Source organism: Mobula birostris, chromosome 2 (assembly GCF_030028105.1).
Source record: "Mobula birostris isolate sMobBir1 chromosome 2, sMobBir1.hap1, whole genome shotgun sequence".
NCBI classification, from domain to species: domain Eukaryota; kingdom Metazoa; phylum Chordata; class Chondrichthyes; order Myliobatiformes; family Myliobatidae; genus Mobula; species Mobula birostris.
The window spans coordinates 149,717,312-149,743,614 of NC_092371.1; the positions used below are offsets into that span (position 1 = coordinate 149,717,312).

Below are 26,303 nucleotides of genomic sequence, written 5' to 3' on the forward strand. Positions count from 1 at the left end.
TCTGTCTGTCTGTTTGTGACCTCCAAATAGCGAAATGATGCATTACAGCGGCACTTTTTTTTGGCTAAAACAAATTAAAATGCGCTAACTTACAGAGTGCAGCCAAAGTTCAGGGTTATATATTCATATAAGATTGCTCATTCGCCAAAAATCAACAGGCTGGCTTTCACCCGAGAGCCGATTGGCCATCATGGAAAATGGGATGCGACAGTCTGACGCATGCGCACGGTCAGCCTCAGCAGAGGCACCTACCGGTGCAAAGGGGCAGGGCAACTCTTTTTTGAGGGGTCACATTCTGCTAATCACCATCAGCATGTGCAGGATCGGGACAGATCTAACTGCCACCCATCAATAAGAGATAATTAAATCTTATTGTAATGACGCACTTCGAGACACCCATAAAACCCTTTGCTGCTGTCAAGGGACAGCGGTGACTATATCACGTTCATTTAGGAGAGCGTCAACTGCATCATCAAGAATAATCAGCATCCTTTGGTGTCAGTGCTTTGTACCTTCTATCTAGTATTATGGTTGAAAAAAAATGGTCAGCCTAATTATGCCGCGTGGAAAGGGTAGGGGGACATTATGGTCAAGGGATGACACCAAGCGTCGTCGGGAAGCGGCAAGGAGAGGGAGAGAACAAGAATCGGATGAGGTCAGGGCCGCACAACTCCAGGATCAGAGACAAACAACAAACAGCAGAAGAGGTGAAGAGACGGGGGATGAAAGGACTGCACGTCTCCAGAATGACAACAAGAGGCACAAGGGTGGCAGTTAAACGAGGAGAAGTTATATTTGCTTTGCTACATGTCGTCCTTCTTTAATAAACTGAGGTTTTCTACTTCAGTTTCCAAAGCAAAGCGATACCAATAGCATTCAGGAAAATTTAATGTTCATTCTGGTCACATCAAACTACACTACCCTTCTCTCAAAGGGTGCCCCAACGGGTCACCACGTTGTCTAGTATATCAATAATATTTGAGTAATATTGTAAATATATTGCTTGATTAAACATTCTTTGTTTATTTAATTAATTCATTATGGGTGTTATGTGAAAGCAGGTGAATGGCATATGTCATTTCACGACTGTGTTCTAAGGGCATGCTCGCTAAAAGTAACAGTGAAGAGTACACATTTATGTAGGTCTCCTCATGTTTTTCTTTCGATTAGTTTTATGTTTTGGAGTAACAAAGGAAAACAGTGGTAGGGTTTTCTTGTCCTCTTGTCCTCATCTAGAATCCCACCAGCCTCCGCATCCGGCACATAAATCTCCAAAACACCTCCAATAGGATCCCACCAATAAGCACATTTTTCCCTCCCCAAGCTTTCGGCCTTCCACAGGGATGACTCCCTTGTCCATTTGTCCCTCCCCACTGATCCCCCTCCTTGCACTTATCCTTTCAAGCAGAACAAGTACTCCACTTGCCCCTACACTTCCTCCCTCACTACCATTCAGGGCCCCAAACAGTCCTTCCAGGTGAGGCAGCACTTCACCTGTGAGTCTGTTGGGGTCATATGCTGTGTCCGATGCTCCCGATGAGGCCTCCTGTATATCAGCGAGACCCAACGAAGATTGAGAGACCACTTCGGCAAACGTCTATGTTCATCCACCAGAAAAACGGGATCTCCCAGTGGCTACTCGTTTTAATTCCACTTCCTATTCCCATTCCAATATCTCTATCCATGGCCTTCTCCACTGTCGTGATGAGTCCACACTCAGGTTGGAGGAACAACACATATTCTGTCTGGGTAGCCTCCAACTTAATGGCATGAACATCAATTTCTCAAACTTCCAGTAATGCCTCCCTTCCTCCTTCACCATTCCCCATTTCTCTCTCTCATCTTATCTCTTTGCCCACCCATCACCTCCCTCTGGTGTTCCTCCCCCCTTTTCTTTCTTCCATGGTCTTCTGTCCTTTTCTATCAGCCTCCCCCTTATCCAGTCCTGTATCTCTTTCACAAATCAACTTCCCAGCCCTTTACTTCATCCCTCCCCTTTCAGGTTTCACCTATCACCTTGTGTTTCTGTCTCCCCTCCCCCTCAACTTCTAACTCTACTCCTCAGCATTTTTCCTCCAGTCCTGCCAAAGGGTCTCAGCCTGAAATGTTGACTGTACTCTCTTCCATAGATGTTGCCTGGCCTGCTGACTTCCTCCAGCAATTTTGTGTTTTTTTGATTCAAAAATGTTTCCTACCTGAAACAAAACTTACATCTAAAACAGCAGCTGAAATCGCTGTATCAATGGAAACATTGCAGTTGCAGTTTTGAATGAAAGTGAGCATGAAGAAAATTGCAATGCCTAAACAGAAAACAGCCTGGCCTAATGCATTGTGCTACTGTTATGGCAGGGGCCCATGAACACCAGACCAATGCAGGTTTTAAGATTAACCATGCAGAAAATGCAACCAAGGACACATACAAAGAGCATATTGGGTAGACAAAAAGAAAGGGGCTGCACGGGGGAAGAGAAAAAGATAAAAAGTCCAGTTGCAGTTTCAAAAAGAGCACTAATCTGCATGCTGTTGATGAAAAATCTGGTAACAATAAGAGTGAGTAGCCTTGGATTTACAATGTGAAAACTAACAGGAGACAAGCAATATGGCTTACACTGGAATTGAACGACAAATTAATTAAAATGGAATTGTACACTGGCTTGGTGGTTTCAGATATTCCACAAAATGAGATTGAACACTATTTCAAAGATACTGAACTGAAGCCTGCAGATATCCAATTAAGAACTGGAGAAAAGATCATTCTTGTGGGAATGACCATTGTAACAGTGAAAAACAACAAATAACAAGCCACATTGGGCTTGTTTGTGTTAAAAACAGGAGTGTTAACATTGCGAGGCAGTGATTAGCTGAGACAACTACAACTTGATTGGAGATTCATCCACCATTTCCAGGTATTGGGTGATACCACAGCCGTGTTCAATAACGGCATTTGAAAACTTAGACATATCAATGGTAAAATAGTGTTAAATGAAAATGCCACACCTAAGTTTTACAAAGCCTGTCTAGCTTCTTATACTTTCTGTGATAAAGCAGCCCGTGAGCTAGAGTGCCTGAAGGCTGAAGGAATTCTTTCCAACATTCAGTGGAGCCCACAGGCAACACCAGTGGTCCCAGTAGTTAAGACAAATGGATCTGTCACGATCTGTGGTGATATTAAAGTCACTGTCAACCCTGTACTGAAAGTAGATCAATACACTCTTGTTTCAACAAGTACTTGTATAGGGCAGAGTTTACCCTCATTATTGACCATCAACAACCAGAGTCCAATTTCAATCCACCGAAGGGTGCTTCACTAACAGCAGCAGCAGGAATGAACAGATGGGTTCTGTTTCTAGGAGGACACAATCACAAGATCAAATTCAAGAGGATGACTAACCATGAAAATGCTGATGAATTGCCCCATTTACCCTTGGAGAAGGAAATAACTGAACAGTTTATATAAGTAGACACTCCTCTTGATATATTCTCCCCAGTGCAAACCAAAAGTCTCCCTAACACAGCAGAAATGATCCAAAGGGAAACCAGAAAAGACTCCACACTGTCTCAGGTCTGCATGGCAACACAAAGTGGATGGAATGTGCAGCAGAAATCTGTTTCCCCACTTTTAGCAGTGCTGGGATTATCTTGCCCTTGATAGAGGTTGCCCTGTGTGGGGATTGAGAGTTCTTGTATCAGCCAAGCTGAGAGCCAAATTGTTGTAGGAGCCTCAGGCCAGTCATCCAGGTGTGGTTAAAAAGATAACCTGGCTAGAAGCTGTCTGATGGTCTGGGATCAATCAGCAGATTGAGAAACTTGCCATGCATTGTTTGAATTGCCACACATCCAGAAGGAAGTGCCCAGAGCTGTCAGAATCACTTCCTGCAGTCCTAGAGTCAAACACCTACAAACAGCATGGTGGAGGCCCCAGACCCTGTGATTGTTTCATTGTCATGAGTCTCACCTGCCAAGCAGAATGATGACCCTTGCCAGCAAAGACGTTAACCCACAGAAGTAAGAAATCCTCCACAGCGATTAAAACTTTAGGCCTGAATGGAACAATTTAAAATTTACTATGTTGTGGATGTCTGTATAGTAGTTATATTATATAGTATGCTGTGTATGTGTAGTAGTTGAAATACATTCTATATTGAGTTGGAGTTTATAGCCATGCAAGGAGTGTTGTGTAATTAATATTTCAGTAATATTTGAGTAATATTGTAAATATATTGTTTGATTAAGCATTTGTTTGCTTAAATAATTCATTATGGGTTATATGTAAAAATACGTAAATGGCATACGTCTTTATGCCACCACATCATAAGGACACACTCACTAGAGGTAAAAACAAAGAGTACATGTTTATCCTAGTCCCCCCATGTTTTTCTTTCAAATAGTTTTATGTTTTGGAGTAACAAAACATAACACCACACAATAAGTCTGCAGGAACTCAGCAGGTCAGGCATTATCTACGGAGGGAAATGGACAGTCATCTGAAATGAAGGGTCTTGACCTGAAATGTCGACTGTCTATTTCCCTTCATGGGCCTGATGTCTTAAGTTCCTCCAGCTTTTGCTGGGTTGCTCCAGGTTCCAGCATTCGTAGTCTCCTACATCTCCAAGTTGCTAAATATGTTCCAGTGCAGGGAACTTCCTATATGTTTTTGGAGAGGATTTGCCTTGTAAAGACTTCTGCATTTGACAGCTTGCCATATGAAATCTATTTGTTTCACATATCATGCCTCACTTTAGTGAGTTACAATAAAAATGCATATTAATGCTTCAACTACTTATGAAATCAGCTTTCCTTTCCTACTCAATCTGAAAGCAATCTCCTTAGAAATGACTGCTTCCTGAAATGTGAATTTTCTGGTTGCTAGTTACTTCTTTATGATAGTCTTACCATGAATATTGGGAATCGTGGCAATGTGTGGCATGTTGTTTTCATATCCCTCTCTGCTCTCTGGAGATGATTTTGCCAGAGCCAGTGTCATACGGGAAGAGCTCCACCAATTTTCTCTTGAAGACTGTGAACCCCCAAGGAAGTATCTGCCTGCCTCGCACCTTCCTCCCTCGCATGCCGACACATGGAAATGTGACTGCCTTTCCTCCGCCGATCTGGAGTGCTCGAGGGCAAAGCCATAGCACAGAGAGTTTCTATCAGAGAACTGTCCGTAGGCACAGGAGATAATATCATGCTGGGAATGGGGCTGTGGACCTTCAGTGTGCTCCAGCAGTTGTGGGGAAGCATTATCTGTTAGTGGACTTCCTCCCCACTGGCTCTCATGGTCAGATTCAGATCTTTCAGTGTGAAATCCAGAGTACTGTAAGAGAAAAGAGGAAAAAAAGTTATGAAAAGGATCATAAATCTGTATATTATTTCTAGCTAATCTTAAATAATTGCAAAAATCAGTTTTATTCATCCTTATTTCTGATAATCTTCAAATATAACTTAGTTAAGAATACAGGATTAGCTAGGCAGCCTTTTTAAAAATCCAACATTGAAGCATTATGCTAAACAAACTCCTCCTGTACATTTCCTTATCAGGGCAACTATTATTTGAAAGTCTGCCTTCATCACTTTGTTTTCCATTCTTCCACACAGCTGAGCTACTCACATCTTGTTCTGACTACCAGCTTCTAAACCACTATGGTCTGTCTGCAATTTTTCTGGCATTCTGCTCTGCAGAACCTAATAAAGGTTTCTCAATGAAAAAACATGTACACAATGTTTGTATCAGACTTTAATTTTCTTGCCTGATACAAGCCTCTGAATTTCATTTAGAGAAACAATAATTTTGAACAATAAAGGTTAATTAAGTTACATAACATTCTGTAGATGCTGGAAATCCAGAGCAACACATATAAAATGCTGATGAAACTCAGCAGGTCAGGTAGCATCTCTGGAAATGAATAAACCATCAATAGTTTGGGCTGAGACCCTTCACCTGGACTGAAAAGTAAAGAGGAAGAAGCCAGAATAATGTGGGGGGAGGGGGGGGGAGGAGAGTACAGGCTCAAAGATGAAGTCAGGGTTGATGTGGGGGTGGGGGAGGATGAAGTGCAAAGCTGGGAGTTGATAGGTAGAAAAGATAACAAGCTGAAGAAGAAGGAATATGGTCAGAAAGCAGAATGGACTATGGGAGAAAGGGAAGGAAGAGGGGCACTGAGGAGAGGTGATAGACAGATGAGAAAAGAGGAGGCAAGAGGGGAGGTGGTGTAGGGAATGGAAGAAGGTGGAGGCTACCCACACAGAACATGTGTTGCTTCTTCAACCAGAGAGTTCCTCTTTGGAGCAATAGAGAAAGCCATAGCTTGACATGTTGGGATGGGAATGGGGATTGAATCTAAAATGGAATGGCTACAAGGAAATCCTGCTTTTCGCAGATGGATCAAAGGTGCTTGACCAAGCATTCTCCCAAACTACATTGGATCTCACCAATGTACAGGAGGTTGCATCAGGAGCACCAGATACAGTAAACAATCCCAACAGATTCACAGGTGAAGTGTTGCCTCACCTGGAAGGGCTGTTTGAGGCTCTGAATGCTGGTCAGGTGTAGCAATTAAGATATGTGAAAATTTGCCCAAGCAATTACGTGATACTATAAAATATCCATCTTTGTTAGATTAAAATATGAGTTCTTTAGAAACATGTTTTGCACTGGTAAGGAACTATTCATCACAATATAGTTTAGGATTCAGTATGAACCTTGTGACCACTGAACAGAAAACATTAACCAATTCTGCAGAAAAGATAAATGAATACAAAGACCATCTTTACAAACTTCGAAGCAGAAACTCAAAGACACAGGAGAACAACATGTCCAAGTAGGTACTCAGCATATCCATATATTGCTAAATGTGGTGAGAGGTTCTGGCTCAAACACTCGCACGTGAAATAGGTTCCAGCTTCCTCATCACTTTTGAGGTATAAGAACTTCTCACAGTTCCCTTTTAATCCAACAAATTTCATTGAATCTCTAAGTCTTAGTTATGGAGAAGAATCTATAATCAAGATTAATTATAGCCCTGAAAAGATTGTATTAGTTCAAAGTTCAAAATAAATTTATTATCAAAGTACATATATGTCACCATATGCAACCCTGAGATTCATTGTCTTGCAGATGGGCAGACTCAATAAATCTATAGAATAAGAACCATAACTGAATCAATGAAAGACAGAACCAACTTGGACATTGAACCAGCGTGCAAAAGACAATAAAATGTGCCAATACAAAAAGAAATAAATAAATAAGCAATACATATTGAGAGTATGAAATGAAGAGTCCTTGAAAGTGAGTCCATAGGTTATGGGAACATTTCAATGATGGGACAATAAAACTGAGTTATACCCTTTGGTTCCTGATGGCTGAGGGTTTGTCCTGAACCTGCTGGTATGTGTCTTGAGTTTCCTGTACCTTCTTCCTAATGGCAGCAGTGAGAAGAGAGCATGTCTTGGGTAGTGGAGTCTCTGACGAAGTATGCTCCTTTCCAGCAATAGTGTTTCATGTATATGTGATCAATGGTGGGGAGGGCTTTACCTGTGATGGACTGGGCTGTATCCATTACTTTTTGTTGGATTTTCCATTCAAGAGCACTGATGTTTTCACACCAGGCTGTGATGCAGCTAATCAATATTCCCTCCACTATGCACCTATAGAAGTTTGTCAAAGTTTTAGATGTCATGCCAAATCTTCGCAAACGCCAAAGCAGAGGTGCTGTCATGCTTTCTTCGTAATTGCAGTTACATGTTGTACCCAGGATAGGTCCTCCAAACAGACTTATGCATCTCTGGTTTGCTTCTCCTGAAGTCAATAACCAGCTCCTTGGTCTTGTTGACACTGAGTAACAGGTCAGATTTTCAACCTCCCTCCGCAAACTGGAATATGGCTTGGGAATGATAATGTAATGGTAATTTACAAAGACATTGTCAGAACTGGAGAATTTTAGTCATGATAAATGCACTTGAGCACAGGTTAGAGTATAAAATTGCATGGGAAGTTCTTCTTTCCCTAATCAGAGAATTCAATAACCACGACCTATAGATTCAACCAAGTTGCTGGATCATAAGCGAATTAAGGAGAAGTTTTTACACCCCAAGTATAATGGGGATACTAGAACTTACTTCCTGACTGAGTGGTGAAGGCAAAACCTCTCACCATATTCAACAATAAATGGATTAATGTAGTCAAGAGATCTTACCTATGCCTCTACATTCTGAGGAGGCTGAAGAGTGCCAGACTTCACACATTATACTCATGTCATTCTGTAGATACACAGCAGAGAGCATCGTAACAAGCTGCAACACTGCTTGGCATGGAAAATGCAGTGCAGTGGACAGCAAGGCTCTACAAAACTAATCAATACACATTATTGACACCAGCTTCCCTGTTATCAAGGACATATATACAGAGAGGTGCTGGAAAAGGGGCAGTAATCTCATGAAGGATCCTATACACCTTGCTCATGAACTGTTTGTCCCACTCCCATCAGGGAGGAGGCTACATAGCATCCATACCAGGACCACCAGACTCAAAAACATCTGCTTTTCCCAAGCAGTAAAGCTGATCAACTCCTCCACCCACTAACTCTACAGCTACTTTATCATCGCAAACATAAGGAAATCTCCAGATGCTGGAATTTCAGGACGAAGGGTCTCGGCCCGAAACGTCAACTGTACCTCTTCCTAGAGATGCTGCCTGGCCTGCTGCGTTCACCAGCAACTTTTATGTGTGTAGCTACTTTATTATTTTCCATTTTATGCACAGTTTAGCATCACTTTATTAACATATTGTACAATCAATCTGTGTATATAAGCTATCTTATGCATTTATATTTATTGTGTGTTTTTCAAATTATTATTATTGTGCTCTTTATCTTTTGTGGCGGGGGAGGGGTTAGTGCTGCATCAGATCTGAAGTATTTCATTCTTATTTACTGTGAACACACAGGATTATCAGACCTGAAGGCTTCTCAACACACAGGATGAACCGGATTGCTGATTTGGAGAAGGCAAAAGGTTGAGGGTGTCTGTGCTTCATGATAAACTGTCTGTGGAGCTCAAATATGGTGGTTTTGTCACACTCCTGTTCCCCCAAGCCGGAACATCTAATGATTAAATGCCGACTGTTCTACTTAACAACAGACTTCTCCTCCATGATCCTGGCCACAGTTTACATACCACCAAAAGCTAGCCATAGTCAGGCACTCAAGATATTAAATGCTGCCTTCACCAAACAAGAAACAGTCCATCACAATGCATATCATATCATAGTCGGGGACTTCAATCAGGCTAGTTTGAAGAACTTTCTTCCCAATTACCATTAGCATATAACCTGCTGTAGCAAGGTTCCAATACACCAGACTACAATACGGAATCCCTACCATTCTATTCCCAGACAACATTTTGGGAAATCTGATCACTTGGCTGTCCTTCTCCTACTTGCTTACAGGCAGAGGCTCCTGAGATAAGGACAAAAAGTGGTGGTCGCAGGAGGCAGAGGAGCGACTATGGGATTACTTCAAGTTGATGAACTAGGTCATGTTCAAGGACACATCCAGAAGCCCTGGATGAACCATAAGATCTGCATACTGCTTTGGGTCAGATCAGTGACATCCAGTTCTGGTGACCAAGTAAGGTACAAGATCCAGGTATGGTATCTAGAAAGCCATCTCACAGGCAAAGTGAAAATTCTGGACTAAACTTGAATCACTGAAGGATGCTTGACTGTTGTGGCAGGGTTTGAATGCTATTACTTCTTATGCAGTGAAACCAAGCAACATAGGTGAAAACAAGGCTTCACTTCCAGATGAGCTCAATACCTTCTCTGCTCGCGTTGACCTTCACAACATGGCGAAACCTTCATGAACTCCCACTGCCGCCAATGACATTATGATTTCAGTCTCTGAGGTGGATGTAAGAACATCCTTCAGAAGGGTGAACCCATAGAAATTACCCAGCCAAAGTAGAGTATCTAGTTGAGTACTAAGGACAGGTGCAGATCATCTGGCTGGAATGTTCACCAATATCTTTAAATTCTCACTTTGGTAGTCCAAGGTACCCACCTGCTTTAAGCAAGCTTCAATTATATTGGTACCTTAGAAGAACATGATAACCTGCCTCAATGACTATTGTCCAGTAGCACCTAAATCCACTGTGATGAAGTGCTTTGAGAAGTTGGTCATGAAACATATCAACTGCCTGAGAAATGACTCGGAATTGCTCCAATTTGCCTACAAGCACAATGCAGAGCAGATGCTATTTCACTGGTTCTTCACTCAAGCCTGGAACATCTGGACAGCAAAGATACATGCATCACTTCCTTACAGCCAATTACACCACTGGCATTTAGGGCAGCAATGATGGCCTTCTATCTCCGATCGTGTTCAGGGTTCCTTCATCATGTCAGAAGTTTCCTCTCGGTTTTCACTTCTATCAGTTATGCAAGTTCCATGTTGAGACTCAGGAATACCATTGCACTCAGATGTAGAAGAATTCTTAATTGCTTCTTCCATAATAATTTTGTTTTGCCAGTCATGGTTGTTAGCCCTGAGCTAAACCCCCAAACCTGGAGGATATTTGGACTACTCTTAGTCCAGCCTCTATCCTTTGACATGGGTGACCCTACCAAAAGCCAAAGCATAAAACTCCAACTCCAGCCAACCTAGCTCTTTGGGTCATTGAGACACGCAAGCCGCCAAACCATGAGAAGGCTGTGGTCCTCTTGGAAGGTACATGCATCAGGATGCTCTTTATAAATTACCACTCAGCATTCAATGCTATCATCTCCTCAAAACTGATCAATATGCTTGAAGACTCAGGCCTCAGTACCTCCTCATACAACTGGATTCTCAGTTTTCTCACTTGTAGACCCCAGTCAGTTCAGATTGGCAATAACTTCTCCTCCACAATCTCCATCAGCGTGTTACCCCCCTGCTTTACTCACTTTATATTTATGACTGTGAGGCAAAGTACAGCTCCAATGCCATGTTTAAGTTTGCCAACAACACCACCGTTATTGGTGACAAATCAGCATATAAGAGGGTGATGAAAATCTGGCTGTGTTACCACAACCTCTCATTCAATGTCAGCAAAACCAAGGAGCTGATTGTTGACTTCACGAGGAGGAAATAAGAGGCCCATGAGCCAATTCTCATCAGTGGATCAGGGGTGGAGAGGGTCAGCAACTTGAAATTTCTTGTTGTTAACATTTCAGAAGACCTATCCTGGCCCCACCACTTAAGTGCAATTACAAAGAAAGCACAGCAGCACCTCTACTTCCTTAGAAGTTTATGATGATTCAACATGATATCTATAACCTTGACAAGCTTCCACAGATGCATGGTGGAGAGTATATTAACTGGTTGCATCACGATCTGGTATAGAAACACCAATGCCCTTGATGAGAAAATCCCACAAAAAGTAATGGATACAGCCCAGTCCATCATGGGCTAAGCCATCCCCACCATTGAGCACATCTATATAGATTACTGTCGCAAGAAAGCAGCATCCATCATCAAGAACCCCCACCACCCAGAGCATGCTCTGTTCTCACTACTGCCATGAGGAAGAAGAAACACGAAGCTCAGGACTCACGCCACCAGTTTCAATAACAGTTATTACCCCTCAACCATTAGGCTCTTGAAACAGTGCGGATAATTTCACTCGCCCCATCTCTGAACTGTTCCCACAACTTTGAAGGAATCTTCATCTCGTTCTCAATATTTATTTGTTTATTTTGTTTTATTTCTGTTTTGTATTTGTACAGTTTGTTGTCTTTTTCACATTGGTTGTTTGTCGTCATGTTGGGTGCAGCCTCTCATTGTATTATGATTTTTGGATTTACTGAATATGACTACAAGACAAAGAACCTCAGGGTTGTATGTGGTGACATTTATGTACTTTGATAATAAACTTACTTTGAAATTTGAACTTGGGCACAGGAAATGATATTAAACAAGTTTGAATCTTGAATCTTGCATTAGACTGGGTAACTTGTTCCAAGCATGCCCTTTTATGTCTTGAATTTCTATTTCCAGGTTTTTAAGACTGGTCTTTGCCAATCACTTATCTTTATTCGAGAATGGGGCACAGTTTTCTGCTCCATGGTCATGAAGTTTAAGGTAAATTTTGGTGGGAATCTTATATCACAGTTCGGAAGCAGCTGACAACTGTTAAAGCTATAACTTCAAAGCAGTCATTACTGTACTTCTTTGGAACTAACATCGAACTAACATGGCCAAATTTAAACACCTCAGATTAAGCAGGTGTGTTATACATGTGGTTATGACCAAAGGCAAAATGGCTGGAGGTATTTAGCAATTTATTGCAAGGGTATTTATAAGGTGCATCAAAAATCAAAATGTAATGAAAATAGTGAAAAGAAAACTGGCAATATTTCAAAAAGATATCTACCAGAAAGTACGGTAATAGCTCCATATTTATTCTGGTTCCGTGTGAACTCCTGACAGCCCCTTACCTCTCGCTCACTGAGAGCGATGAGCTCCTTTTTATAGGCACTAGGACATACCATCTTTGATTACAATGAAGTTAACTTAAGACGTAAGAATTACAATATGATGCACCGCACAATCATACTACAAAATAAACAGAAATATCTACCTTAAATACAGTTTTAAAAAAACACACGCACATTTACACATCCCCATTACTAAAGGAGTGAAATATTCCACCGTATATGGTGGGAAAGGCACCATAAACTAACCCAAGCGAATCAGCTTGGTTTAAGCTTCTTTATACCGGGGAAGACATTGAGGTGCGTACACTCAGCATAACGACAGCAGAATGTCAAGGCAATGTTTGTGTGCGTGTGTAAGGAGTGCATTTACCGAGTGCTCTCTGTCACCAGGTGTTAGCAGAAGAGATTTGCTTGACCAAGCAGATTAGCACAGCAAAACATATCATGGGTGTGGAAGAGTGGAACTAAGGAACTGGAAAAAACATTTACAGCTTCCTCAAAGCCACTTATGCAACCAATGCAAAAATATTTAGGCCATTACCCCTCTGATAATAACACAATTAAAACTGCAGGAAATAATTTCAGTCACAATCTAGAGAAAGTCTACAGATGCTGGAAATCCAAGCAACACACACAAAATGCTGGAGGAATCAGCAGGACAGGCTGCATCTATGGCAGCATCTAGCATCACCCTCTTGAAAAACGCTCTGATAACGGCCTCCAAGACAGAAATCACAGGGTCAGCAGATGCCGCAGGTGATTTGCACGGGTGTAGTTTTATTCTCCTTTTCAAAGCTTGAGTCCTGATGAAGGGTCTCAGCCCGAAATATTGATGCTACTTGGCCTGCTGAGTTCCTCCAGCATTTTGTGTGTGGTGCTTGAAATAATTCCAGTGTTGTATTTTTGTACAGCAAGCAATAAATTAATGTTGGTACTCTTTATAAGGATGTGAAACATTATTTGTTTCATCCACCCTTTTCCAGTTAGGAAAAATAAAGCAACGTACAATAATTAATGTGCATGAGGAGCACTGATGATTGTACTGTACACTCCACAAATACACCAATATTAGGAGCCATTGATGGGATATTATCAATAACTCCTAATATCCAGATATAAGTTATTGAAGTAGTTATGTAGCATTCATGCCAGAACCACTACACTCAAAAACAGTTACTTCCCCCAAGCCATTAGGCTAATCAACACCTCCACCCATTAACTCCACCATACCCCAACTACAACACGCTTTATGTACATTAATCAGTCTATGTATATAAAATTATCCTATGTATTGTACACACAATCACATTCTCAACAGTTACTTGTATTATGTGCTTTATATGATCACTTTTACATTTATATTTAATGTGTATTTTATGCTTATTGTGTTTTTAATGCTGCATCAGATCCAGAGTAACAATCCTTTCATTCCCCTTTACACACATGTACTCAAGAATGACAATAAACAATCTTGAATACCCCACTTCTTCCTGATAGAAGAAAAATTTACGGTGACCTGTTTCACTTCATATTGCAGTTTTCCATTTCGTTTCAAATGAGGTTCACACCTATACTTTGCGCAATATGTCACAAGTAGAGCCACCTTTGCTCCATTTCTATAACATTAGAAATCTGCTAAGGCTCTCTCTCCTTCTACAAGTTAAAGCAAGTCTTATACCGCTGATCACAGATGAAAACTGTTCAGCTCTGAAGCTCAAGAGCTCCTCAAATATTTGCCGATCTTGATTAAAATTGATTTGAGTACTCTGCTGTCTAACGCATATCTCTTATTTAACTCAAGGCATTTACCAGTGTCATTATTTCTATCCAACAAAACACAACATAACAGGACTTTACCTTGTGTAACATGTTTATGTTATTCAAAGGTGTGTATAAAGTATGGCTGGGATTGCTATACTGGCTACTTGCTGTGTTGGAGGTACCCCATATCACAAAATCAACTCATTTAACCTATTTGTGGAAAGTCACTGTGTTTAGCTGTTCAAGTTCTGTGACAATGTGAAGCCTGTTTTCAGACACCACAAGCTGTTAATGGGCTGCCAGTTGCCATGAGGATATGCTATTGTTAAGAACTGCACAGTTTCCTGCCCAATGCACTAATCAATTATTGGAGCCTCTGGGAGAGGAGATCAGTGATTCTTTGTGAAGCCAAGGACTACCTTCAAGGCAGAGGATTCATTGCAATAAAGGTCTCTGTTGAAGTGTCCTTTGCAAACAAACCACCTACTATCTGGAGTGCTGTTCAGCTACGGTTGGTGTATTATGTGACTTGTTCCTAATTTGCATACAAATTGGTAGATTTAACAATCTTCATGCACAGACTTCAAATGCCAGCAACAGACAGGATCAACATTTTGGGACATTGTATGCAATGCGTCCTGGGTACACTTCTTCAGTTCATTATACGAAATGCCTGCATATGTCACACTGCAGTACTTTAGGAACCACAAACCTTATTATCAGCTCTTGCTTAATAAAGTAACTCTTACAATATTTTGACCTCTAGTCTGTTACATGAGCTCTTTTGAAGCTAAACAAACACTCACTGGTCACTTTATAAGGTACTTCCTGTATCTAATGAAGTGGCCACTGAGTGTATGTTCATGGTCTTCTGCTGCTGTAACCCATCAACTTCAAGGTTCGACATGTTGTGCGTTCAGAGGTGCTCTTCTGTACAACACCATTGTAACATGTGATTATTTAAGTTACTGTCGCCTTCCTGTCAGCTCACAATCAGATCACAAACAAGAGAAAATCTGCAGATGCTGGATCCAAGCTACACACACAAAATGCTGGAGTAACTCATCAGGCCAGGCAGCATGGCCTGATGAGGTCCTCCAGCATTATTTGTATGTAGCTCACAATCAGATTCAGGAATCATGCTTAATAAAAATGGCGTATACAGTGAAATTTGTTGTTGTTTTGCAGCAGTAGTACATTGTAATACACAGTCATAAAACAAACTATAAATTATAATAAGTAGTGCAAAAAGAGAGGAAAAAGTAGTGAGCTAGGGTTCAGGAATTCATTGTCCATTCAGAAATCTGATGCTGAAGGGGAAGAAGCTGTTCCTAAGACATTGAGTTTGTGTCTTCAGGCTCCTGTATCTCCTTCTTGATAGTAATGAGAAGGCTTTTCCTGGGTGATGGGAGTCCTTAATCATGGATGCCACCTTTTTGAGGCATTGCCTTTTGAAGGTGTCCTCGATTCTAGGGAGGATAGTGCCTAGGTTGGAGCTCTTTTCAATCCTGTGCAGTGGCCCCTGCATACCAGACGGTGATACAACAAGTTAGGATGCTCTCCATGGTACATCTGTAGAAATCTTCGAGTGTCTTTGATGACATACCGAGTCTCCTCAAACTCGTAATGAAATATAGCCCCTGTTGTGTCTTCTTTGAAATTGCGTCAATATGTTGGGCCCAAGATAGATACTCAGTGCCGTTGACACCAGGAATTTGAAGCTGCTCACTCTTTCCACCTTTGATTTCACAATGAAGACTGGTGTGTTTTCCCTCAACTTCCCCTTCCTGAAGTCCACAATCAATTCCCTGATCTTACTGACACTGAGTGTAAGGTTGTTGTTGTGACACCACTTAACCAGCTGATCTATCTCACTTCTGTATGCCTCCTCATCACCATCTGAAATTCTACCAACAATAGTTGTGTCATCGGCAAATTTATAGATGGCATTGGAGCTGTGCCTAGCCACACAGTCCTGGGAGTAGAGTGGGCTAAACATGCATTGTTGAGATGCACCAGTGTTTATTGTCAGCAACGTGAAGATGTTATTTCCGACTTGCTCAGTCTGTGATCTCCTGGTGAGGAAGTCAAGTATCCAGTTGCAGAGGAGGTACAGTGGCCCAGGTTTTGTAACTTCTGATTAGAACTGAGAACTAAGTGTTGAATATTGAGTTGTAATCAGTAAACATCAGCGTGACATAGGCATTGCTACTGTCCAGTCTTTAGTCTTTGTCCAATCACTGGGAATAGAAGTACTGGCAGGTGATCAGAATTTCCAAAGTGTGGGTGTGGGATGGCACAGTAAGGGTTCTTGATGGTAGTATAACAGTTTTCAAGTGTGTTGGCTCCTCTGCTTCCACAGGTGATATGTTGTGGTAGTTGTTCAGAGACTTCTTCAAGTTAGCCTGGTTGAAATCCCCCCACAATGATAGAGAAGAGATCAAGGTGCACTGTTTCATGCCTACTGATTATAATGCTCTGTCCTCCAGTGCCTGCTTGATGTTGGCCTGAGGTGGAATGTACACTGCTATCAGGATGATGGTGGAAAACTCCTTTGGCAGATAAAAAACGACAACATCTGACCACTACATTTTCCAGGTCTAGTGAGCAGGTCTGAGAAAGAACTTCCATGTTTATGCACCATGATGAGTTAATCATAAACCATACTCCACCTCCTCTACCTTTAAAAGACAGAGCCGACCGGTCTTTGTAGAGAATGGTGAAGATATCAGGCTGCAGCACATTGTCCAAAATGGTGCATGATAACCATGTTTCCATGAAGAAAATTACACAGCAGTCCTTGAAGTTCCTCTGGTACAGCAATCTTGCTCTAAGATCTTCAATTTTATTTCAATTTACTAGTATACATTTACTAGCAGATAGTCAGGAATGCAGGGTTTAAGGCCTCAGTATTTCAATTGTACTTGTAGACTGGTGCATTGTCCCCGTTTCCGTATTCTTAAAGGGAAACTGCACTTGAAACCCAATCTGGTGTCTGAGGTTTGGCAATTTTGAGTATCGACAGATTTTTTACACATCTTAAAATAATGCTGCTTACTGAAGTACCCATATCTGTAAATGGATTTCAGCTGTAGTAGTCCTAAACAGGAATATTTGATGATTCCCATCGGAGCTGCAGGCAAATAGTCACCACCTATAGGCACCATCTTACTGGAAGTTTGAACCAGACTAAACATTCTTTGATCTCCCCCATTAGCAAAGTATTTTCACTCACAGAACTATCACCCACTGAATGCTTTTTTTTTGTTCTTCCCACCATTCTCTGTAAACTCCAGAGACTGTAGTGCATGAAAATCCCAGGAGATCAGCAGTTTCTGAGATACTCACATCACTCCATCTGGCACTAACAATCATTCCACCGGCAGAGTCATTTTGATCACATTTCTTCCCTATTCTTACGTTTGATCTGAACAACAATTGAACCTCATGCTTTTATGCACTGAGTTGCTGCCATATGATTGGCTGATTAGATATTTGCATTAGCGTGCAACTGTACACATGTATCTAATAAACTGGCCACAGAGTGTAATTGTTGTGAATGCTTAATATGTCACTGGCTAGATGATCCACAATTTATAGAAAAATGAAGATTTTAACATTGAAAGCATTCATGCCTCAGACTAGCAATTTATGCTACAGTTTGCAGTCTCCAAGTAATGGAAGCAATCACAATTCTTGCAGATAAGTAAGGAACACTTCAGAATTTTGATCTTCTGGGCTCATGCATTCTGGCATTCATTTGAGATATGTGCCTACATTATTGTGTATTGTAATTTCTAATGTATCATGTCATTAAACCAACTGAGGACAGATTTGCCTTTGGGAATATAGAACATAGAACATAGAATAGTACAGTACAGTACAGGCCCTTCGGCCCACAATGTTGTGCCGACCCTCAAACCCTGCCTCCCATATAAGCCCCCACCTTAAATTCTTCCATACAAGACACTACCGATGCTGGAATTTGCAGAGACACTCAAAATACTAGAGGAACTCAGCAGGTCAGGCTCCATCTATGGAGAGACATGGTAGTTATGTTCTTGTTCGAAAACCTTCATCCTGACCCAAAATATCAATAATCCATGTCATTCCAGAGACGCTGTCTAACCTGCTGAGTTCCTCCAGAGATTTGCAATTGGAAAAGACAACAAAACAAGCAAATGAACTTCATCACCACCCACAATTGTCAATATAGTTGGATTCAAATGCTTAAAGGTGAGTTTCCCCAGTTCCCATTTCTTATCTGTGCAACTACCACAAGCAACCAAAACAATTATCTGTATATTCCTACATTATCACAAAAAATATCAAATTATTAAAGGAACTGCTTTGGTGGTAAACAAACTCACATTGAGTTAAAGCCGGGCAAACCCATTTCTGCCACTGTTAAAAGCAGTTTTGGGTATTTTCTATACAAGCCCAAGCTCTAACATAAGTCCCACCAACACAATGTCTTAGCAGTGTCTCTGTTGTCAACAAGTTTACTGACAATAGCAGAGGTAGTTTACCTGAGGATAAGGTGATGTTCTTGGTTTGGATTTTGTTCTGTTAAGACGGGATTTGGATGCCTTCCTTGAGTCATTGATGGTTGGGGTTGAGTTTGAGTATGGGAAAGATGGTTTTGCTGCTGTTACTTGATCCAGTGATAGCTGTAACCCTTTGTATTCTGCATCCCTAGAAGAAATCAAGCAGCAAATCTTGTTAGGTTCAATACATAGATGTCACATACACACGTGCACACAACCACAATCATATGAACATACAGACTCGCATTTGAAGACTTCCAATAACATTATATCACTCTTGTGATCATTTATATTACCACTCTAAATATCTTAATCAATTGACTGCTGTTGACCACTTCCTTGTCATCATCTCTAAGTTGAAACTTAAAATGCACATATAAAAAAAGTAAAGGCCATCACCACTCATCAACAAATGTGAATAACTATCCCAGTCAGAAAATCCTTCCCATATATAATTTTTGCATGTACTCCCTGCAACTCCACTCTAATCACAAATTCATAGTTAGCTTATGTTTATGCTAATACTCTAGGTGAATCTTCTCAACTGTATTTATTTAATCCCATTTGTAATTCTTATATTTATTTCCCTATCACAGAATATTGTGGAGTCATACAACAGAGCAAAAGGCCCTTCCACCTATTGAGTCCGTGTCATGGACCTCCGTAGCTTTCTATTAACTGTGTTTCTGGTATTTGCCTGCAGTGCTCCATGTGGTAGCACATTTCACGTTCCTACCCCTTCCTAGATAAATATTAATCCACATACCATTGCAACTATGGAAATCTGCATCAAATGCATTCGCCAACATTCAGTCCCATCCTTGCTTTTCCTCCACTAGCACATGTTTACAGAAAACAGATTTTGAGAAGCATCTTTCTCATGTCATTCTGAGACAGGTTAGTCATGTCTCGGATGAAAGCACCCTTACACGTTAGTCAAAACAGCCCAAGGTCTTGCAGAAATTATGGCAGTCATTGACACATTGAACTATGGGAGGACTGAAGAATTAAATGTTCCATGCACTAATGAATTACCAAATCATACTCGGCCAGACATTTAATTTCTTTCTTTGCACATGGGGTCATTGAAGCAGCCTTAAATGTCATAATACATAAATACTTGACACATCATAATCAGATTATCTGCATTCATTCCTATCATGTAGAATACATGAAGCATACATGGTACTAAAGTCCAATATCCACCTCACATATAAAATATTAACTGTGTCTGCCTCAAGTAAGATAGCATTAAATGTTCAGCTGAAAAACAGAGCTGTCAGTCCAATAGCTCCAGGTCAATATTGATCCTTTCCAAAGTATCATTGACACCGTTGCATAAAGCATTGATTAAATTTATGTATTCATTTGATTATAAGGTTTTTACAAGTTGAAGAAATCGGTACTTGTATAACATTGTTTGATAAATTTCTGTGTTTGCTTTTATTTAGCCAGACTGAGTTGAGTAGCAATTATCAGAGAGTTTTTAAACATTCTAATCCTAGACTCGTGCAGCTGCCACAGTTACAGTCTCCCAAAGCAGCTTAGCATAGGCTTAGCTAATAAAGAAAAAATGAATTAACAAGCTTTCTTCATCACAATCATGCATTTCTGAGATGCCATGGTAAATATGATGATATCTTTAATGCATAGATCAGCCTGCATTACCTTAATCACATTTCTCAGATGGAGTAACTATTAAGAACATCAATTTATATAACGGGGGTGCATCATTTTATAATTATGTATATATAATTGGAAAATGGATATATTTATAAGGAGGGTTGAGTAAGTTTTGACTACAGTTAAAGCAGGGTGAGAGGACTGTGAGTAAGTGGTCTTGAGTGTACACAAATTACAGAGTTATAATTTGGTCATATACTGTACAGTAATTATAATAATTTGATTTAATATTATGACTTAAAATGAAATAACTAACCACAGTTATTTAGCAGGAGAGTGGTAAGTCTGTGAAATTCATTGCCACAGACAGTTGTAGAGGCCAAGTCATTGGGTATATTTAAAGCAGAAGTTCGCTCAAAGGTTACAAAGAAGAGGAAGGAGAATGGAGTTGAAAGTGAAAATCAACAATGACTGAATGGCAGAGCAAGCTCGACAGGCTGAATAGCCTTGTTCTGCCCCTATGTCTTATGGCCTTATGGTCTTATCTTCCCTAGAAGTAAGGGAGAAATCCAACATGATCTTAAAGTGGAGTGTCTACTGAACCTGCAGTGAAGGAAAGCAGGATAGTTTTGTAGATGTTTCTCAGCAATAAAGTTAACCAGAAGACCAGATGGCTAGAAGTTCCCAGAGTGAACATATTTCATTTTCAATCATCAGACACAAAGTAAGGCAGTAAAATGACAACTGTGTTGCAAAACTATCCCCTAACCCTATTTTACCTGTTGACTGCAGTCATTCAGCTCCTCACGTAAATGCATACATTTTATAGTTTTACACATGTATGTATACACACTAACAAATGCATTTTTACACGTGTGTACACACACTTGATTGTCTTCAAACAATTCCTGAATATACCCAGTCCATCTGTTCATAATCTCATCCTTTTCCATGATAATGGTACTGTCCTTTGCTTATAAACATCCACCTGAAGAACAGAGCTCTTTACCAGTGATATTCTTGATTTGTTGATATAACCTTTTTAGACCTGTAATAGGAATTTTTTCTAATTGCTCACATTCCTGGTTTAACCATTCTTCTTTGGCTTTTTGACATAAGCTTTGAACTTCTTTTAATCTAAGGACTTATATTCTCTTGGCTTTGCTTTCTTCCATCTCCTTTCTTCCATTAGATCCTTGATTTCATCTGTCATCCATTTATTTTTTGTATTTTTTTCTTTTTTAGGAATCACTGACTTTGCTGATTCTACCAAGGCACCCTTCAGAGAGTTAAACTTCATTTCTACATGATTGCTGTCATCTTCAACAGATTCTATTTCTAGACTTTGAAATATATTCCTTACTTCAATTGTAAATTTTTGTCGTAAGTTTTCTTCTTTAATTAATTGCAGGTGGTCAAGGGATTGTTCAGGTTTTTGCTTCTTTAGTTTTTTTAAGTTTTACTTTTACATGACATATTATGGTCACTGGGTTACGGTCACTATTACAGTCTGCACCTGGCTATGTTTTGCATTGTGTCACTGAGTTTCTAAATCTTTGATTTACAGTAATAAAGTCAATTTGATTTCTGGTGTTGAATGGTTTTTAAAGTAGGTATTCATAATGATCTTGCACCATTCTACTCATATCTTGCCTCTTTCATTTCTTTCCCCTAGTCCAAATTTTCCTGTGGTATTTCCATCAGCACCTTGTCCTACTTTAGCATTTAGATCTCCCATGACAACAACAATATCTTGAGATTTGCATCCATTCTTTGCTTGTTCAAGCTCTTCATAAAATTTATCTGTATCCTCATTTGTTCCATCTGTTGTTGGTGCATATACCTGTATAATTGCTAAATCAAATGGTTGTCCTCTGAATCTAACAAGGAGTACTCTTTCTGATATTGCCCAATGTCCTGAAACAGTGGTCCCCAACCTCTGGGCCGTGGACCGATACCGGGCCGCGAAGAATGCAGCGGTGCAGCGATAGCCAGAATGCACCCAGCACATATTTAAGAAAAAAGCCAGCAATCGCCTCTGATCTGGGCTGACATTTACGTGCCAGGAGGCACCTAATTAATTAGGTTGTTTATTTCGGCTTTTTTCTTAAAGACGTGCTGGGTGCATTCCAGCTACCGCTGTACCACTGCATTCTTCGCGGCAATGTATCGGTCCGTGGTCCAGAGGTTGGGGACCACTGTCCTAAACACTTATTGCCATGTTTTCGTCCATAAGAATTCCTACTCCATTAGTATGGGATGTTCCTCTTTCTATCCTGACATGTTTCAGCACCTGTCCAACGAACTTCGCTAATTCCCATGATGCTAATCTTTCGTCTTTCCATTTATCACATTGTCCAATCTTCCTGCTTGATATAGGGTTCTTACATTCCAAGTGGCAATAATTTTCTTTTGTGTTACTTGAACTTTATGAGCTGTAGCTCGATGATGGTCGGGGATCCCCTGCTGCCCAGAATTAACCCTACTGAGCGAAGCATCTTTGGAATTGTCTTGAAGATCTTCTTGACACTGTTGTTGTGCGATACGTTTTGTGAGTTTGACCACAGTTTTCTTAGCAAATAGATTCTAGGAAACCTAGTATCTAGCAACAGTGGTTTGCTATTTGCCTTCCATTGGGCGAACTAAAGAAATTCACCATTTCCCTTCCCAAATGTTCATCCGCCTGTACTATAGCTGTTGACATTTGAGATCCTAGGTCATCCGCCTTCTCTGGCATAAGTTCAGTTGCTGAACTTGCCGGATCCACTGTTGGCCTTTGCTCGTATCCTGAGCAGAAACCCTTGCAGGTTCTACCGTTCCGGGTCAGGGCGGCCCTGGGAGCAATGAATGACTAAGGGGTAACTCCACTTTCCCCAAAACTCTGAAATTCCCCAATCAGAGCCTCATCACCAGTTGCAGTTTAGAGTCATACCCAGTTCATAATGCAATAAATAAGATGAAGAAAGGAAAGGCAGCAGGTGCTGATGAATTAGTAATAGAACAAGTTATCACCCTTGAAGATTATGGATTTGAAAAATCTTACTGGTTTAATCAATGACATTTATGAGACTGGAATAATACCAGAAGAGATAAAAAAAATCAGTATTTATCACTCTTCCTAAGAAACTTGGAGTAATAGAATGTGAATTACATAGGACCATAAGTTTAATGAGTCACACATCAAAGTTGCTGGTGAACGCAGCAGGCCAGGCAGCATCTCTAGGAAGAGGTGCAGTCGACGTTTCAGGCCGAGACCCTTCGTCAGGACTAACTGAAGGAAGAGTGAGTAAGGGATTTGAAAGTTGGAGGAGGAGGGGGAGATCCAAAATGATAGGAGAAGACAGGAGGGGGAGGGATGGAGCCAAGAGCTGGACAGGTGATTGGCAAAAGGGGATACGAGAGGATCATTGGACAGGAGGTCCGGGAAGAAAGACAAGGTGGGGGGGGACCCAGAGGATGGGCAAGAGGTATATTCAGAGGGACAGAGGGAGAAAAAGGAGAGTGAGAGAAAGAATGTGTGCATAAAAATAAGTAACAGATGGGGTACGAGGGGGAGGTGGGGCCTAGCGGAGGCTACCCAGACGGAATATAAGGTGTTGCTCCTCCAACCTGAGTGTGGCTTCATCTTTACAGTAGAAGAGGCCGTGGATAGACATGTCAGAATGGGAATGGGATGTGGAATTAAAATGTGTGGCCACTGGGAGATCCTGCTTTCTCTGGCGGACAGAGCATAGATGTTCAGCAAAGCGGTCTCCCAGTCTGCGTCGGGTCTCGCCAATATATAAAAGGCCACATCGGGAGCACCGTACGCAGTATATCACCCCCGTCGACTCACAGGTGAAGTGTTGCCTCATCTGGAAGGACTGACACCTTATATTCCGTCTGGGTAGCCTCCAACCTGATGGCATGAACATCGACTTCTCTAACTTCCACTAGGCCCCACCTCCCCCTTGTACCCCATCTGTTACTTATTTTTATGCACACATTCTTTCTCTCACTCTCCTTTTTCTCCCTCTGTCCCTCTGAATATACCACTTGCCCATCCTCTGGGTCCACCCCCCCCCACCTTGTCTTTCTTCCCGGACCTCCTGTCCCATGATCCTCTCGTATCCCCTTTTGCCAATCACCTGTCCAGCTCTTGGCTCCATCCCTCCCCCTCTTGTCTTCTCCTATCATTTTGGATCTCCCCCTCCCCTTCCAACTTTCAAATCCCTTACTCACTCTTCTTTCAGTTAGTCCTGACGAAGGGTCTCGGCCTGAAACGTCGACTGTACCTCTTCCTAGAGATGCTGCCTGGCCTGCTGCGTTCACCAGCAACTTTGATGTGTGTTGCTTGAATTTCCAGCATCTGCAGAATTCCTGTTGTTTGAGTTTAATGAGTCATATCACTAAGATACTTCTAAGAATTTTGATGACAAGAGCTAAAAGTGAGATACAAGCTGAAATAGGTAAAGAACAATCTGGTTTTGTGAAAGACAAAGGTACAAGAAACACAATACTGATGTTAAGGATACTATCAGAACGAGCCAGTCAAGTGCAAAAAGATTTGTTTGTTTGTTTTATCGACTACACAAAAGCATTTGATTAGGTGAAGGACAATAAGTTATTTGAAATATTACAGAAAACTCTAGATCTAAAGTTGAAAGACCTCTACCTAATCAGAAATCTGTACTGGGAACAAACTGCCACTGTAAGAATAAATGGAGAAATGAGTCAGTTTACGAAAATCAAGAGCGACATTAGACAAGGTGTGTTTTCTCCCCTGACTTGTTTAATGTGCACAGTGAGACAATATTACAAAAAATAAGAGACATCTTGGGTATCAAAATTGGCGGTGAAAACATCAATAATTTTAGAGTTGCGGATAACACTGTGTTAATTGCAAGTACAGAGGAAGAACTACAAAACTTAATTGATATAATTGTTGAAGAAAGTGCAAAAATGGGTCTATCTATCAATTGCAAAAAGACAGAATGTATGGTGATATCCAAAAAGCAGGAGAATCCTAACTGCAGGCTGAGAATAAATGGAGAAGATATAAAACAAGTACAGAATTTTTGCTACTTAGGAAGCTGGGTGACATCAGATGGCAGGTGCGACATAGACATCTAAAGAAGAATAGGGATGGCAAAAGACACCTTTACGAGAATGAAGAGTATAGATAGATAGATAGATAGACATACTTCATTGATCCCGAGGGAAATTAGGTTTCGTTACAGTTGCACCAACCAAGAACAGAGTACAAACATAGCAATACAAAACCACAAACAATCAAATAATAATATGTAAACTATGCCAGACAGAAATAAGTCCAGGACCAGGAATGACTTCCCATGACGCTCACTGCTGCATCCCGGTGAAATGAATCTCACTGACTAACAGTAAACTAGGCATGACAATCCGCCTCAGAGCACTGAAATGTTACATTTATCCAGTTATGTTATATGGCCCAGAATGTTGGACAATATCTAGTAACATGAGGAAACGAATTGAAGCAGCAGAGATGTGGCTTTTGAGGAGGATGCAAAGAATATCATGGACGAAATGAATATCTAATGAGGATGTCATGAAGAGAGCAAACACAAAAAGAGAAATAATGTATGAGATCATGAAAAGGCAATGTGACTTCATTAGACATGTGATTAGGAAAAGGGGTTAGAATGCACGGTAATTATGGAAAAGATTGAAGGGAAGAAAGCAAGAGGAAGACAAAGAGAAATGTTGATGGAGACAGCAGCCAGAGAATTGGAAATGAATACCAATGAATTGATCCACTTGACCCAAAACAGGAGTGTATGGGCCATGGCATTCAAAGCTCAAGCTAGGCATGGCACCTGATGATGATAATGATCACACACACACACAAAAGACATATAAAGTATTTTAAAAGTATGTAGGCAGTA

The 26,303-nt window shown here is 40.8% G+C and overlaps 1 protein-coding gene across 3 annotated transcripts in view; it reads right to left on the reverse strand.

Moving 5' to 3' along the window:
* Nucleotides 1-26,303, reverse strand: part of sim1a (SIM bHLH transcription factor 1a) — a 74,346-nt gene that overhangs the window by 17,199 nt on the left and 30,844 nt on the right. For all 3 annotated transcript variants that reach the window (XM_072250287.1, XM_072250297.1, XM_072250307.1), the window contains 2 exons: nt 18,760-18,925; nt 4,894-5,314 (listed from right to left, as the gene is read on the reverse strand). In XM_072250287.1, coding sequence (XP_072106388.1) covers nt 4,894-5,314; nt 18,760-18,925 — 587 coding nt within the window. The remainder of the gene's footprint in view (nt 1-4,893; nt 5,315-18,759; nt 18,926-26,303) is intronic.